At 37.2% G+C, this 17,160-nt stretch overlaps 2 protein-coding genes across 8 annotated transcripts in view; both read left to right on the top strand.

Annotated features, from left to right (window-relative positions):
* POLK (DNA polymerase kappa) overlaps positions 1–6,934 on the top strand; it is a 31,181-nt gene extending 24,247 nt beyond the window's left edge. For 6 of the 7 annotated variants that reach the window (XM_027883004.1, XM_027883022.1, XM_027883031.1 and 3 more), the window contains 5 exons: positions 559–655; positions 1,855–2,026; positions 2,834–3,790; positions 4,914–4,965; positions 5,115–6,934. In XM_027883004.1, the coding sequence (XP_027738805.1) occupies positions 559–655; positions 1,855–2,026; positions 2,834–3,790; positions 4,914–4,965; positions 5,115–5,199 (1,363 nt within the window). In that variant the 3' untranslated portion in view covers positions 5,200–6,934. The remainder of the gene's footprint in view (positions 1–558; positions 656–1,854; positions 2,027–2,833; positions 3,791–4,913; positions 4,966–5,114) is intronic. The other variant, XM_027883042.1, reaches the window with a different exon arrangement.
* A 1,796-nt stretch (positions 6,935–8,730) lies between these two features.
* ANKDD1B (ankyrin repeat and death domain containing 1B) overlaps positions 8,731–17,160 on the top strand; it is a 28,945-nt gene continuing 20,515 nt past the window's right edge. The window contains exons 1-3 of the mRNA XM_027882973.1: positions 8,731–8,806; positions 12,275–12,378; positions 14,465–14,563. Of these exons, the coding sequence (XP_027738774.1) occupies positions 8,731–8,806; positions 12,275–12,378; positions 14,465–14,563 (279 nt within the window). The remainder of the gene's footprint in view (positions 8,807–12,274; positions 12,379–14,464; positions 14,564–17,160) is intronic.

Raw genomic sequence — 17,160 nt, 5'->3', positions numbered from 1 at the left:
AAAACCTGTAATTTCCCTACTAAGAATCTCTAGCAAAGGCAGTTGGCAACATTTTTGGCAGAAAGATAGCTTTTCCTCCTCTGAGGCTAGACATAATTATCCTAGCTGGCATCCTTTTTCTTAGCATCTGCATTATTTATTTCTGATATTTGGCTCTAATGTTGACTTTCAAGTACTGAATTTCTCCTGGTGTTATACAGTGTAACATCAGAAAGGAGATTAAACACAAATAACTTGGCTGGTTCTATGAATTCATTTAGTGTTAGTATTCTGTCTTGCAAATATTTGAGCATTACTGACGTTAAATCTGATATGTTTTCAAATAGTGTGTGAAAAATTGAAGCCAAATGATTTAATTATTTGAAGGGCCTTGCAAACATTTTGCAAACAAAATATTCCTATTAATAGTAATATTTCCTTGAAGTAAATGCTCAAGCCTATACAACATTCTTCTGATGAAGTTTAGCTTAACTGTATGAAAAATATTTTTAGATTGCAGGCAGTTATATATGAACATATAGTAGGATTTATACTGATAAAAGATCATGTCTGTCTTAGAACATTCAGTGAAATAAACACAGCAGAAGACCAGTACAGTTTGTGTCGAGAACTCTGCAGAGACCTTTCTCAAGAGCTACAGAAAGAGGGACTTAAGGTATTTATATCATTCTGGTTACTTCAAAAAGACAGAACTTTGCACTCCAACTTATTAAATACAGCTTAGTGTAAATGCTTTCAGCAGCATCATACCATGCAATTTATCTTTAGAAGTCTTTATTGTTTAATTTGCAGATGCTTAGAATGATATAAGCAGCTTTTTGATATTGTGGAGTGTCTATCTAATAACATGTGTGGGAAAAAAAGTAAACTTATCGACCAGTTATTTAGCCTATAAACATTTTTTGCTAAAAGCAGTGTTTTTTTGTAAGGGAGTAATGGAAGTGACTGTCTATCAGCCATGCTTTGGACAATTATGTAACACTAATGTATTTAAAACTCTGTATTTCTGCCCCATATTTATACAGAATCCAGTCAGGAGCCAGTTGTGTATTTTGAGAATCTGGTGTGTGCTGAACTTGCTGACAAGTTATTCACATATTCATTCAGGGGTAGCAATGATAGAAACCATCCCTTTATTTCTTCTCCCCAGATTTCTGTTTATTACCTGGAAAGAACAGTATTTTCTTTGGAGGTCCTTGTGTTAAAGCAAGGAATAACACTTAAGACGTAAAAGAATTATGGTTAGTCTTCTTCAGCCATAAAATATTATCTCAAAAGATGACAGGTTGGAAGGTTAATGATCAGCTAAGAAGGACAATGCGATAAGCTTACAAAGGCATCAGAAAGGGAATGCTATTTATTTGCATTTGGATGGACATGATAAATCATACAAATGCCAGGGAGAATATCTGTGCCAAACACAGAAGCTGTGTGGCTCTGATAGCACTATGAAGGAGGAAGGAAGTTTTCAACAAACCCATAATAGGGTATCACTTTTGCATCCTTTGTAGTTAGGATATCTGACATTGGAAGTTTTGGAATGATGAAATAATTTTTTAGGGTAGAAGTGGCCTGTAGGCAAAACATGAACTCTGTTGAACATGCACTGGTGGCACATGGTCTGCTGAGAATTGTAGCCAAATGACCCAGTTCAGAGAATTTGACTTCAAGAGTTAGGGGCAAATACAGAATCTTGCCAGCAAATTCTTGGTAGTGCCCCTTGCTGTGCACAGATAAGCACAGGGGTCTTGCTTATGGCTTAAGGGTCCATATAGATGCTACATAGTAATTGTTTTTGTTTCTATGGCATGCTTAACCTTTTTCCTTTTTTATATTATTTTTTGTTTTTCCTAGGGTAAAACTGTTACCTTGAAGTTAAAGAATGTGAACTTTGAAGTTAAAACAAGAGCTTCAACGGTCCTGTCTTCTGTTTCTACTGAGGAGGAAATATTTGCTGTTGCTAAAGACTTGTTAAGAATAGAAATTGATAGTGTTGCTCCTCACCCTCTACGGATAAGACTTATGGGTAAAAATATTTCAAACTCGTTCTTCTTTTTCAGAATTATGAGATCTTATAGTGTGTCAAAAAATATGCATTGCACTCTAAAGTAAAATCACTGTAAGTTTATTATCCTTTCTCTGTTATCCTGGTAGTTTTTGCAAATTGAAACAGATCTGGAGTGCTGAGTGGTGACTCAGGAATGTTTTACTAATTGAGGTTGGACTTGTTTTATGGAACAATATATACATCAGGATGAGAGCAGAATCTTGAATCATAGCAGTGCTTAATTCTGCTGCCTTAAAAGAGCTTTTAAATCTCCTTTGCACCACAGCAACAGAAGTGCTTATGGATCTTAAAGTACAAAGTTCTGCAAGAAATGCAAACAATTCTGACAAAAGTAAACTTCATTTTCACCCTAAGACCTTTATATTTCAGGTACCTATATATTCTGCTTCAAACAATTAGTGATGTATAAAACTTATTTGCCTAAGATATTAAAATGTGCTGAAGAAATAAGTATTTTTGTGGGGAAAATTCATGCAAAACTCTTTTAGACTTAATTTTAAGTAACTATGTTAAGTTTATAGCCTCATGTTTCAGTGCAGTCAGTTAAAACTTAAGGGATGTTAATAATATGGTTGGGCAAGTAAATGCATCTGATAAAATTATATTGACCTTGTGATCCACTTTTAGTGTTTGCAAGTAGTATAGCCACCTTTTAGAAATGAATTGCACTATTATTGAGTGGGTATATACCTCAAAAGGTGTTAAATAATAGTTAGTAGTAAGTTCTCATAAAATTATTGTTATAAATTTATTTTTCATCATTAGGTGTACGAGTATCAGGATTTCTAAGTGAAGAAGAAAAGAAGTACCAACAAAAAAGCATTATGAGTTTCTTAAAATCAGGAAAAGAAATTGGTTTCCTTAGGCTTCAGCCAGAGAAGTCCAACCAAGAGTATTGTACAAAAAGTTCAGAAGCATCTCATAGAGGGAGTTTTTTTGATCAAAAGCGAGCAGCAAGGCTACTAAACAGTGAGAGTCTTGCTCCAAATGGAGCTGTAGGTAAACAGATCTGTCATGATTGGAAATCATCAGAAAATTTTGTGGAAGAAACAAAGAAAGTCACAGGTTTACAGAGTTCTAATGTTTGTAAGATCTTCACCTGCCCTGTTTGCTTTGAAGAGCAAAGCAGCAATAATTTGGAAGAACTTAATAGACATATTGATGAGTGCCTCAATGGGACATTTGTTAAAGATACTGTGGAAATATCCAAGAATGACAGATCAAGAAAAGATACACTCAACTCTCTTCCACAATTTAAAAATGAAAATGTTGATGAATGTCAGAGAAATAAAACAGATCAATTAGCAACAACAGACCAGTCTGCAAGTACATCTGACAGCTTTACTAACAATAGCACAGAAACATTTGCTCAGATAATATCTGATAAATCTCACAGAGAGCAACAGCCTAGCAATCTCAGTGACATTGCTAGAAATGTGTGTATGAAACAGTGTCTCTTCCCCAAAAGAAAATCTCAAGGCAATGAAGACCAGTTTGAAAAGACTGAACATACAGAAGGAACTAGTTTATCCTGTTTCTCTGAAGCTAAAGAAGACAGTGTTCTTGTTTGTCCAGTTTGTAATACAGAACAGAAAACCACCAGTCTTGTGTCATTTAACAGGCATGTGGATGTCTGCTTAAATAAAGGCCTCATCCAGGAGCTGACAGAAAAAAAAGATTTTCCTACTGAGAATTACAATACAGAAAACTGGAATAGAGTTGGTGAGTATATGCACTAGAATATATTTATTATTCAAGTTATCTGCTTGTACAGTTAAAATAGTGTGGTAGTGGTTTACTTTGAACTTTTTGGGACTTTATTTTTGCTACAAGCTCATTTTAGTAAGGCCTGTGTAAGAGTGAACATTTTTAAAAAATACCAAATCAGTTCTCATGAGAAACTAGATTTATGACTGTGATGGTAGTTAGACAGTGTCCTCTCATTTGCCATAATGGTAACATAGGAACTGCTGCTCATTTCTGTAAATGATTTGTTTGTTACCCCCAGCCATGTTCAGAAAGGTGTTTGCAAGGCCACCCAGATTAAAATGAAAAATAATGAAAACATCTTCAACCTGGATTGTTTCAGAGATTCAGGTGACAGAAAATTTCTGTTATGTAATGTGCTAGCAAAAGCAGAGAGATGGTGAGCTAGGAGTTTAAAGGCAGAAACTTCCAAGCCTGTTGTATATAAATATAAAATATATCACATAACTGCACTTGTAACATGCCAAACCAGTAGATGTTTACTCAAGTAGTTTCTTTCTTTGATGAAGAGTTATTCTTTGGTCGGATTAGAAGACATGTGCAAGTAGTTAAGTATCTGCCTAATGTAATTATCCTTAATCTATAATGGGAGCTTTATAAGAGGAGATTAAAATACTAGCATGTTAGAATTTTCAGTATGCAATTAAGACTTAAAATATGAACACAGAAAATTTTATAAACAGTGTTACTGTTACATGTGCAAGCAGACTTTGATTTAAATTAAAGATTTACTGTTGGTGCAGATTCTTTTTTTCCCTCTGCAGAATAAAAAAATTAAAAACATAATTTCCAACTACCACTGAAAATCCACTAAATTATGCTGAAATATTTCTGAAAACTCCTAAAGTAAAAGGTTCAAAATAATCCCTTAGAATTCAATAAACTAAAGGCATTTTGGTTTTCTCTTGAAAATGTTAATAGAAACTACAATACTCAGACGGCAGCTAATGAAATAGTATCTGCTTCTTGAGACCGATAAGGTTCACTTATGTTGTAAAAAACATTCTGCCATGTATGTAATTTCTGAAGCATTTTTTCTTGAAGTAATTAATTTTTGTTGTTTCCAATTCCTTTTAAGGAGGTTTAAGCAAAGAACAGCAATGCACAAATCCATTGCAAGGAACAAAAAGGTAAGGGTTTTCTGGAAGCTTGAGTACATGACTCATTTTAAAATAATGAAGTTTAGAAAAATATTCAGTGTTGTAAACATTGTATAGATATACATTATATATTTTAACCTCCTTTTGTTTTGTTTTGTTTTGTTTTTCTTTAACTTCAGGTCTGGATTAACAACTTCACAATCAGTATCAAAAAAGGCCAAGTCGAGCAATTCCAAGCATACAATCAAAATGTTTTTTAAATAACTGTGTAGCAACATATTCTATATGAAGTATTTCATAGGGGTTTATGACTGCAAATTAATTTAGCATTGTTGGTAGGCTGGATTCAGGTGCGTGTCACTTTGGAACCATTGAATGTGTGTATAGAATGAACATGATGTCTGAGGTAGAAGAAGTGCAAATGTAAAATTTTTTTTTGATGGTACGTTTTTTTTTCCCCAGTTGTTTCCAAGAATCAAGTTCTCTAGCACTACAATTTTGTTTCTACTGAACATGTGGAACTTTCTGAGAGCCATGAGCAGCCTCATGAATTCTCTCTGCTGTTCAAAAAACAGAACAAGTTGGGTAGAGCTGCCGTTGAGCAAGCTTGTAGCGCAAGCTCCCTGGAGAGTAGGAATCATTAGGTAGGGTGCTCCACAGTACTTACTGAAGGCTCTCTCAAGACACCTGACCTGCCATCCTCTCTCAGGACCACACCTGACCTGCCATCCTCGCTGTGGTAATCATAGTAGCTCAGGCTGACACTTCCTTGGACAATTCAATGCCAAATTTAATTATTATATTGTCTGTGTGATAACAAGGAAGAGCTGAGTTGCTTGACTTCAGCTTACAAATGTTTTCTGAATGAACACAAGAATTTATTGGGATTCAAAGGACAGGAACAAGAATTTGGAGCACTATCAAGCTTTCGTTGTTACTGCAAATTATTTCAGTAAGAAATGGTGGACCAACCCTGTCCATCTCATTGTGGTGAGATATGGGATGACTTCACTGATTTAGAAAATGTTATTAAAACTGTTAATTGTGAGAAGGATTCCTCCATGGTAGTCAGACAAATGCTGATCTTGATCCTTGACTTTTCCAAAGAGATTGAGAACTCTTCACAGTTGGAAATTGTTACAAGTCAGTAGCACTTAATTTACGTTGAATAAAAAGTCTTATGGTGCAATAACAATGAATTATGTGCAAATATGCAAGATGATGAACCTTCTTACTGTTTACCTATCTTTCTCTTTAAAATTGTTTTGTATTTATGAATAAATTATATTTTATCAGTGCATATGTTGAAGGAAGGAATTAAGTGCAAATATTTAAAATACACTCTTTAGCTTTTTCTGTTCATGACAAAATGCTTAAAGGAATTTTATTGTAATTAAATATTTATATGACAATTTATTATGACAGCAAATTTCTTAGATGTTATACAAACAGTGCTAAACCCTGTATGAAATATAAATTGCTTTTTAATTGCAAACTCTTGTAAAGAAGTGGCTACTTTAGGAACATCTATTTCGTTGTTTAACTATATTCGAAGTACTTGGGGATTTTCTTGTTTTTTAGTCCAGTATGTACATGGTATGTCTTAGATTCCCAGGTTAAGTCCAGAATGTGCTTTTTTGTTTCCAAAATTACTGGAATGATGACACCATCTCAACCTGCTCATCTGTTTGTTTGCCAGATGCCACTGTACCCACAGCTCTGTCATTTGACTTCATGTCAGTGCTCCCTTATCTTCCTCAGACCAAATCAGCTGGACTAGTTCAGACTGTGCAAATTGATTCAGTTGACTTTTTCTGAGCCAGGTCAATGAGCATTCAACATGAACTGTTCTGTTGACAGAGATGGGAGCTGGAAACTTTTGATAGGAAAGACATAAAAGCAACTTAGGAAAAATTACCTGCCACTGCTGTTTAGAAAGTGAACACCTCCCTTTATTAGTATGTACCTGTCTGATTCAATAAAGTGTAGAATCCAAGTATTATCTTGTCATTGTGTGTTTATCTTTAAATTGTGTATTTTTATGTAAACATTACTTAGCAAAAACTAAGTTAGTTTGACTAAGCCTCGGAAGTTGTCTTTCCATCTGTTTAAAAATGAAGTGTCATAGAACTATAATTTTGAAGTATTGATAACAGGCAGAAACATGAGCAGGACAGAGTTTGGGCTTGACATGTTCTCCCTCTAGGTTGATCCACCTTGGAATTATTTTGGAGATGGTTTATCACAGGCCAGTTTCTCTCCCTCTCACACATTGTAGTTTGCAGATCTGAACCAAGGGCTGGAGTTATTAAAAAGTCAGCCTAGAGAGCTGCTGCAGTGGCCCAGGTTTGTCATCAGGCTGGTGGTGTGGGGATCTGTGCCATGTCATTCTGATTCCATTCGTATACACGAGCACCTGTTGAGGGTGGGCCTCTCCATTTCACTGTTTTAATTACTACTCCTAAGCAAAGGCAGGTGACAACAGGCAGCTGTAACCATAAGGGATGAGGGTAACTGTAAGGAGCTGCAGTTGAACAGACTAAGAATTCATGCGCTAGAGGACTCAGAATCCTGTAGTTTCATGCTTTAAGTTGAAGAACACAGTTTAGTAAGATTAGTACACAGTTTAATAAAAAATACTACTTAGACTTCAAATCTCACCTTCTTTTACAGGAGATAATTTTTGCTTTTTCTCCTTTATGCACTATTCAACATGCTTGGGTCTTAACCTTACGTTTTATCTTTATATTGGTTCATTTATGTATTTATTACTAATGTTACTTTAATGCTAAATATTACAGAAAGTTCTCTTAAGTTCCTGTCAAAGATGCTGTGAAGGCAAGTGAGGAATATGTTACATTACTTCTTTGCTCTGCACTTTGTTTTGGGTTCTGCATCTCTCTGGGTTTCTGCATCAGTCTTTCTGCAGTTTGTTGGAGCCATTTGAAAGAGTCACTATTGTGGGAAGTAGAAAATGTAGTAAACTTGCTGTTTGCAAAATTTGAGCCCATATAGTTATATTCGTAGGATATACTCTGAAATAGTACTGTATGTTAGTAACTAGAATGGAAGCTAGCAGCTGGTGTTTCCTGACTGTAAAATTATGATTTTACTGTAACTCATGCTCTGCATGAGGCTGCAGCTCTATTCCTCCTTTGGTGCCAGCTTTGTAGGCAAACCTGATCACTCCATAGTTGTCTCACTCATTTTGAGAAGGAGCAATAATGTTGAAAGCAACGGGGTCTGCATTACTAGCCCAGTCATCATACTGGTGAAGTAAAACTTCCTCTTAAGGAATTTTGATGGAACATTTGATAGGAAGCAAGAAGTGAAACCTCCATAATTCAGCTATGGCAAAATCAGTTGCTCGTTCCTCTCACTTGGGTGTATTTTCACAGGGTTTCAGGGTTTTTTTGGCTGAGTAATGTTCACCTACTTTAAGTACAGTTGATGTAATTATCAGGCTAAGGTGTATCAAATGTAAAGATTTTTTTATATATTACAGCCTATCTGTATCGAAACTGTTTAAAGGAGAAAAGAATGTGAAATCTCTTCGTGTGCGATAGGCTTCATGTGTGATTTGCTTTTAGAGCAAACTCCCGAAGCTGCTCCCCACCTCTGCCCCTTGGGCCGGTGTGTCCAGGCAGTGGGTGCTGCTGCAGGCGTGCCCGCAGGGGTGTGTGAGGCCTCCAGCCCCAGAACCGGTTTGTCGGGGCCAGCACAGGGCACCTCCCTCCGCACACGGACCTGGGGCCGCTTCTCTGGCGTGAGGAGGAAGAGGAGCCTGGGACAGCGATGAAGGGTCTGAGCCGCCTGCTCCGCGCCGAGGAGGATGCCGTGCGGGGAGCCATGGCAGCCAGCCATGAGGGCCGTGAGTCCGGGGGCTTGGAGGCGAGGCAGCCCGGGGGGCCCCTGTGCGGCGGGCATAGCCCCATCAGGGCTGCCGGGGCGGTGGGACCCTCCCGAACCCGCTTTTTGCCTTGACCGGAGAACAAAATGAGCGGTGGGTGGTTGGAAAGGACGAGGTTAAACATGAGCTGCTTTATATGTAGTGAAAGACATGAGCAAATGTGTGGATGTGGGTCGGAAACTGATTTTGGCATATTGCCTTCCAAAAGAGAAGTCCTGCAAACTGCCCGGTGCCCTGCTTCTCCCCTGAACTGCTCTGGGTGAGTTCGCTGGCAACAATCACGCCTCTGGGGCTGAGCCCCTGCCACCCGTCCCACAGCCGATCTGGGCCCCTATTTTGGGGACACGCAGCAATCAGAGGACCTTGCAGTCTAGCAGCACAAGTCTCAGTGATGGGCTCTCCAGCTTTCATCCTGCACACCAGTCTATGAAAGACCAGACTGCTCTGGCGTAGGCTGCAGTTAGTGAAAAGACGTGATTTGTGGAAGCTGAGCGGTAGCTGTGAAACCCTGGCGCGTCCTTGTCCTGTGATCGAAGCGTGATAGCCAGGAGCCCTTCTCTCGAGCTGTGGTTCCTGCTTCCAGGCTGGCAAAAAGGGTAGGAAAAGAAAGAAATTGGTAAAATATCACTGTTGGACTCAATTGGTGGGCTTTCCTATGACCTCTTTGAATCAGAAAATTATTATTTTAGAAAAAGATTCTCATGAATTGCCCTAGAAATTTTTATCTCAAATAACAAGAAAACATAGTAAACATTGAAAAGGTTGTCAAATGATTAAATATATGACTTAATTTTTAGAAACAATGCAGTAAAAATAATTTTATTGCCTTTTGAATCTAAATGTTATGTTTTCATTTTACCTCCTTGCAATCTTCAGCCAGTTCAGGTTTTTCCATGTACTTTTTGAGATAATTTTGGATTTCATCGTGTGGACACCACAACAGGAAATTAGAAACAGACAGGGGAGGTGGGGGAATACACACATGCAAGGATTTTCATTGTCTATAAGTACTGAAATCTCTGCTGCACTTTTTCACTTCATTGGAGATCATCCATATTTGGGTTATTAATGAAAGACAGAATGAGGCCTCTAAAAGAATACATAAATATGAGAAAAGAATTGAAGGTACCTCACTTTCTGTTTTGAGGCCAACAAAGCAATTTACTTTTCTGCACTTTTTATTTTCTTGCCCTTCCAAGAGATGAACAATGTTAGGACATTTAATATACTGCTGCCATGACACTCTGCAAAGGAAATTGAATATAACTATTTTATTGTTATAATATAAATATACAGCTATGATACAAGCTGTAGGGCAACAAGCCCAGATGCTTTGTATGAAGCCATAGAAAATAGCCCCTAAAAAAACCTGACAAAGACAAGTGGATAATTGATTGCTACTATTACTTGAAAATAGAGTGATTACTAATGACACAAGGAGTGCCAAATCTTGGGGACCCCAACTTGGATAGAGAGTTTCCATAAATCTGTAGTCTGACAGCTCTCTACTGCTGTGATTTCATACATGGGGAAAAAAATTCATTTTGAAAAAGCAGCAAAAGTTTGGGCAACAAATCAGTGTCATGGTGTGTCTGGATCCTTGCTCTTCTTAACTCATGAGTTTATTAAAGGCATTAAGAGAGAGATTACTAAGAAACATGATACCCAGAACACAAGGTCTTTCTAACAACACAGAGCCAATTCATTGCTTCTGGACAGGAGAGAAAAGATCAGTTATTAATTCTTTGTCAGAACTACAAAAAAACTGTCCTCGCTAATGCAGATATAGTAAAGAAACATAATTTTGTCTTGTTTCTTGAAGGCAGTGTTGAGTAAATGCTTGGGGTTATTCCTGAATGTCCTGAGATGCGTTTGTCTTTGCATCCTTATGTAAGACATATGTGTGATGTTCATCAGCAGTCAGCAGGAACAAATGTGGCCTTATTGTAACTAATTGCAGCTTAGTGCTGTACATTTTGTTTCCACTTTTGCCACAGATTTGTCCTGAGCAAAGTATCCTCTGACCATTTGTTATATGAATTGAAATTAAGCTAAGGAAAGCTCTGGTGGATACTTCTGGCTATATAAACTAGGAGTGAGACATTTATTCTTCAAAGACTCCTTTATTCAAAGTTCATAATGCTGATTTTGCAGTCAACCGTGCTCCTTGTCACAGGTGCCAGGGGTGCCTTTTTATTTGGAACTGCTTTGTAATACAAGCAAAATATATTCTATGATTTGCAGAGAAATTTGGGAGGTTGCTTCTTTTGTTTGAGGTGCTTCTGTAATTTCATAGAAAAACTGGAAATACCTTTGCAAGTATCCAATTTAATTTCTAACTCATTCTGTTACAGTACAACTGTGATTATTCCCCCTGAGATTATAGCCATGGGTAACATGTGAAATGCAATTAAGTGAATGCCATACTGATTTTCCTTAGTATGCTCTGCAGTCATCTGCCTCAAGCTGTATTCTTATTAGGCATTAATGAGCTTGGACATAATGCAGTAAGATGAACTTGCCTGAGAGGCCTCTAAGGAATAGTTAATTGCTGCAGTTCCTGGTTCAATAGAGTGCTGTCCTCTTTGGTAGTATCTTTGGACAAGTGGCTTTCAGGCCAAAATATTCTAGACAGAAGAGTGTGATAAGCTAGGAAATTAAAGATATCTACTAACATTTTTGCAAGCAATTTAAGGCTATACTATTTTTTTCTAAGTGATTAATCAAATGTTAAGGTAGAAACATGAAAAATACTCTGACCCCCAGCTAAACCAGTTACAAGATACTGGCATATTACTTTCCAAAGTTACTGAATATGTTGTTGCAGCTACTTTAACTGACCAAACAGATGTTCATTTTTGAATTGAGACATTAGGAAAGGTCTCAGTTTAAAAGTGAATGTCACACTGTGGCCAGATTTTGAGTTCAACTAGACACCTTTTTGTTTGCTTCTTTTTGACCCCTGTAAAACCTGGTTGATTTGGTTGGATTCAGTTGTTTTGTTTTTCCAGCTATGCCATACCGTTTGGTTACTGCTTCACATTTTTTTTTTTATTTTGGTGGTATGTTCTGTTTTAGAGTAGCTTCTCAAAGCAACAAAAAATAAATGCTGCAGTTTGTACCATTCACTGGTATGCCTATAAAATGGGACCCATTTAGATGGCAAGAGTTTTGTAAAAACACTGTTCCCATGAGCAGTGCAAACAAAGGTAATCTATGTTCTGAAACATCTACCTCTACTTACACTTAAAATTTGAAACTAGCGCAGTGGAAAAGGTAGTCCAGAAACACTCCTATGATGAGAAGCAAATTACTCTCATAACATTGAATCAGGACAAATAACAGAAAGTAAGAACAGTATCATTATCCTTTGTATTGCTTGTGTCTATTTCTTTAATAATACAATTTTTTCATCATGTTTTTTCACAGTATTGCCAGATGAGAGAGAATTTCAATATGCTGCTAAAATGAACAATTTGGAAACCATGGAAAAGCTGTTTAAAAAGAATGTTAATTTAAATGCTGTAGATACTGTGAGTATGAAGTGCCTGACAGATCACTGCTATGAAACGTGACTCCTTGGGTTGCTTGGTGGAATGCCGTCATGCTGGTGTGCCCCATCAACTGCAAGGTGGTGGAAATGTGGGAGTCCCCCCTAGGACCTGATTAAGAAACATTTCACACATCCATCATGAACACTAGGATTTGTGCAGCATAACTCACAGGTTTTTGCATTTAGCCACTGGTCGGGTTATCACATTGGAAACTAAGGACTTCTCAGTTGTGTCCCTACTGTAATATTTCCTCAGTGTTCTTTGGTGACTAATTTCTCCAGTTCCTCATCTTTTAGAGTGAGAGGACTTTACCTCACAGTCACTTTAAGAATTAATTTTTGCTACTAACATCACAAATTTCAAGGGTGAAGTATTACCCTTTGGTTTGTATGGAGCCATGGGAGCATTCTGTCACATCCTCTGGCTCCAGGCTGAGATCAGAGTTCAGATTTTGCCCAGAGAGATAAAAATGCTTTTATTATGCTACCTTGAACTCTAGGCCTAAAATCTGAGGATGTATACTTCACAGTAGCAAAATATAGTGCTGTGTTCAACATGAGAGGTAGTTCAACAGCAACAGAGTGGTCATGATATTAATCTGGGAGTGGCCATGATATTAAACTGGCAGTTGTGGATAATAGCATGCCCTTAGTGGTTACATATGAATCATCTACTCATGAACATCCAAAGTTAACCATAGGTTCCGAAAAAACTTTTTCCATGACTGTGTTCATTTTCCCCCACTGGAGATTGTTGAATAGTACATGTGAATTCTCTGGTTTGTTTGTGAAAAAGAGAGGGAGACAAAAATTTCTTTTGTGTAAACTTCTCTTGAACAGTAAGAAGAGTGTTTGCATCAATTGCACAGTACTCCAAAAAGTCACTTAAAATAGTTCTTCCTTCCTTATTTGTTGCCAGAATTTAGGAAATTAAACTAAATACATTTCCAGTCAAGTAGTTTGAAACTTTACTCTGTCATCCTTAAATCACACCTGTATTATGAGAGAATTACTAGCATAGCTATGTGGAGGTTGTGCTGTGATTGATTCTCCTAACTGGGATGTAGCTTATACTGGCAAGGCCATTCTTTTTGTTCATGTTGATCATTCCTTCCACTGTACTCCCAAGCCAAATAAGCAAGGCTGTCAAAGGTGAGATTTTATAGAACTATTTCTGTGCAAGAGGTTTTTTTCTGTCTTAAATACGTAATATAAATCTCACCTTTTTATGTTTTTAATGCATATAGCTGTAAATTTAAACTCACACATGAGTAAGTCAGATGATCTGCAGAGAAGAATAAGAGGACAGATCAAAACCTACTTTTAAATTTAATTGGTTAAATCTCTTTATACATCCTTGTATGGAAACTATCAGTGAATTATATTAAACCCAGTTATGTTGATTTTAACTGAAAGCAAACTGTCTCCACTGAAATTTAATTCAATTTAACAAATCCCTTTTAAATTCAGACCATTAATTATTTTACAGAACAATTAATCAAGTCTTCCTGATAAACATTGAACCTATTCACCTGTGTAAAATTACTCACTGCTGGCAAGGCAGTAGCTTTCGCTTACGTAGATAATGACTCAGTCTGGGAAGGTGACTTACACTGAATGAGGGAGAACCCTTGCCATGCTTTGCAGAGATTTAGTGAAAAGGAGGATACAAAAAGCAAATCTAATTGTGTAAATCTGGTTCTCAGCTTTTCAAATCAATTCATATAATAAAATAGGAAACAAGGATGCTTCTTGTACTGCATTCATCTTCTCTAGACGGTTTGATGCTTCATCCCTCTTTGACATTTCAGTAAAGGAACAATGCTATGTAGACTAACAAAACCATTTTTTTTAAAAAAAATCTGTTGAGATCAATACCTAAATTCTATCCAGAAGGGAGCAAAATTGTAGATAAAGACCTAGTGTGACTGCTGAAGGGGAAATATGAAATAGTATACAGTAACAGATACATTTGGTAACAATCGGAAAATTCCAAAATCCTGATCACCTGGGCAGGGAAATGAACTTTATTACAGACTTGACAAACAAAGCTTTGCTTATTTCAGCTGAACCGCACTGCGTTCCATTTTGCTGTTGCGGGAGGTCATGTGTCAGTGGTGGATTTTCTTCTTCATCACAAGGCTAGGCTTGACATTTCAGATCAGGTAAGCTGTTTTGCTTGTTTTGATTTGCACAGTATAGGAACACCTTAGGGGAAAAGTAAAAGGAGATATTTATCTTCTGCTCCCAGTTGTGCAAAGTTAAGTGCTTGCTGTAAAAACTCCAGTTTGTTTTAGAACTTTACACATTTATGTGAAGAAACATTGTTAGAGAAAAACATATTTTCTGGAATATTGGCTGAGTTGAACACTTGAGTCAGCACAAGGCAAGGGTGGCTGAAGCAACTTTTACAAATACATTGTCTGTGGTAGTTATAAATTAATCATTGGCTACTTTATATGAAAGCAATCACTGAAAATAAAAATGAGCAATGGGGATCAGTAGGAGCTCAGAAAGTACTCCTTGTGTTCTTTTCCTCCATTTTATGTGAGTAGCTTAATGCAAAACTGTCAGCTACTCTGCAACCTCCAAGACATTAAATGTTTATCAGTGTATGGCTGATTTGCTTGGGCCAGATGGTGATCCACAGTGCAAGATTTGAGTCAGATATTAAAACCAAATGTACGGTGTGTTATTAATAAACATGCTATTCAAATCAGGAGCTTTCCATTGAACTGAGTAATGAAAATTGATGAATTTACCTTTACCTTTTTTTTCCTGCTGTTTACTGCTTCTTATCCACCATATACAGCAGTGTTTAAGTTATAAATAAGATAAATGCCAGGTTGTGGAGAGTGGAGGGAGAAAGCTGCCTTGTTTTCACATTGTGTTGGAATGAAAATAAGATGAGAGAGATCTATCAGTTGCAGTTACCAGTGGCTCATGGCTTTGGCATGTTCTTGCAGTGTAGGTAAACATTGTTAATGCTGGTTGAGTTGCTCTGAAATGTTCTCCTGAGCTGCTCTGTCAGTGAATACCTCACATACTGTTCTGAAGAAATATATCCTCCTTCTGGACCCTATCAACTCCTAAGCAGATCTTGCTCTGTTGTAAGCAACAGTTCCCATTTGTCTGGCAAGCTGAAAGACATTGCCTGAATGGAAGTTTAAAATTAATTGTCTATGATATAAATCCTAAACGGAAAGAAGTTTTCTGCAAGAAGTTTTCTTCAAGTATTAGTGCTCTCTATAGAAACAGTTAAGAAACGGATCCCTGAATTGAGTAGTGTAAATTTTATTCTGTATCTGTTGTAAATTATCTTTTATGGCAAATTATTTTTCACTAGCCATCTTCCAGATTTATTGAGGCAACAAGGTGACTCAAAACATACTACTGGTCCTTTCATGACCCTGAGAGGTTGCATTGAGGCCACACTGGAATGTATTGACCCTCCAACATGTTGGGTTTTCTATTAGACATTTAAAATCTCATTCTAACTAAAGATTACCCTTAAATTATGAATTGTCTTTCATTCTTATATGTAGCTAATCATCTTTTTGGAAGACCATTGGAAACACTCCATCATAATTAGCTTACAGAGCTTAAATATTATGACATTACATGTTGTATTTGACAGTGATTCATGTACTCTCTGCCAATCAGTTTGATCTTGCAACTGATAAGAAATAGCATGAAGATACTGTGACTTGATTTGTGACATACTTTTTGTATTAATAAGCATAAAGTCTTAAGCCTTCTTAACATTGCTCAGTACAAAAAGTAAGCTGGTTAAAAACACACAGCATCATTCTTAGCAGCAGATACATAGTGCTCCCATCTCTAGATTGGAGACTTGAGGTGATTCATGGAGGTAGTTAAGAGGTTTATTGGTTAAGAAACACATTTCTAAGAAACTGGCACTGAACACACCACTATTGATAGTATTATTAACTAGTATTAATAGTATTAATAATGGTATTATTAATAGTTGTATTAATTCACAACTATACCGCTCCCAAGCTGCAGTGACTGAGTTACAATTTTATTGCTTGTTACCATTTTTAGCACTGATATGCAATTACTGCATGATCTTACACTACAAAGCTGCAATTCTTGTCCTTCTGCACTTAAGGTAGAAGTTTATCTCTTCTTATCCATCCTAGCATCTCAGCTATTTCAGATGTGGACCCAATGGAGAGTCCAAGGCAGTCCCTTGCTATATTGGAGGGAGCTTGGGTCTGCAGGTCATCATATCACCCATGGCACAGGAGTCCACAATCACAAGATTCTCCACGGTTTTGGTCTCCGTATGATTTTATGCCTTATTTGCCTTTTGTTTTTAATTTACCTTGTCTTTTCCTTTGCCCACCTTTTTGCTACTTCCTTTTGTACTTCCTTTTCTCCTCCCAAACTCCCCTCTCTCAAATACCACACAGAGGGAATCATATAAAGTGGCTGAGGTTGGAACCTCTGGAGATGACTTAGTCCAGCCTCCTAATTGGAGCAGATTACTCAGAGCTGTGTCCAGTCAGGTGTTGATTATCTCCAAGGATGGATACTCAGTAACCTCTCCGGGCAATTTGTTCCAGTGTTTGATCATTCTCAGAGTAAAAAGTTTTTTCTTATGTTGAAGTGAATCTTCCTGGACTTCAGTTTGTGCCCATTGCCTCTGTCCCTGTCACTGGACACCACTGAATCTGGATGCTTCTTTTTTACTCCCTTCCATCAGGTATTTATGCATAATGATAAGATCCACCCCAGT

Source organism: Empidonax traillii, unplaced genomic scaffold, assembly GCF_003031625.1.
Source record: "Empidonax traillii isolate 1590-97213 ecotype Southwest subspecies unplaced genomic scaffold, ASM303162v1 scaffold8:size5222938, whole genome shotgun sequence".
NCBI classification, from domain to species: Eukaryota; Metazoa; Chordata; class Aves; order Passeriformes; family Tyrannidae; genus Empidonax; species Empidonax traillii.
This window is presented reverse-complemented; position numbering and strand designations above follow the sequence as displayed.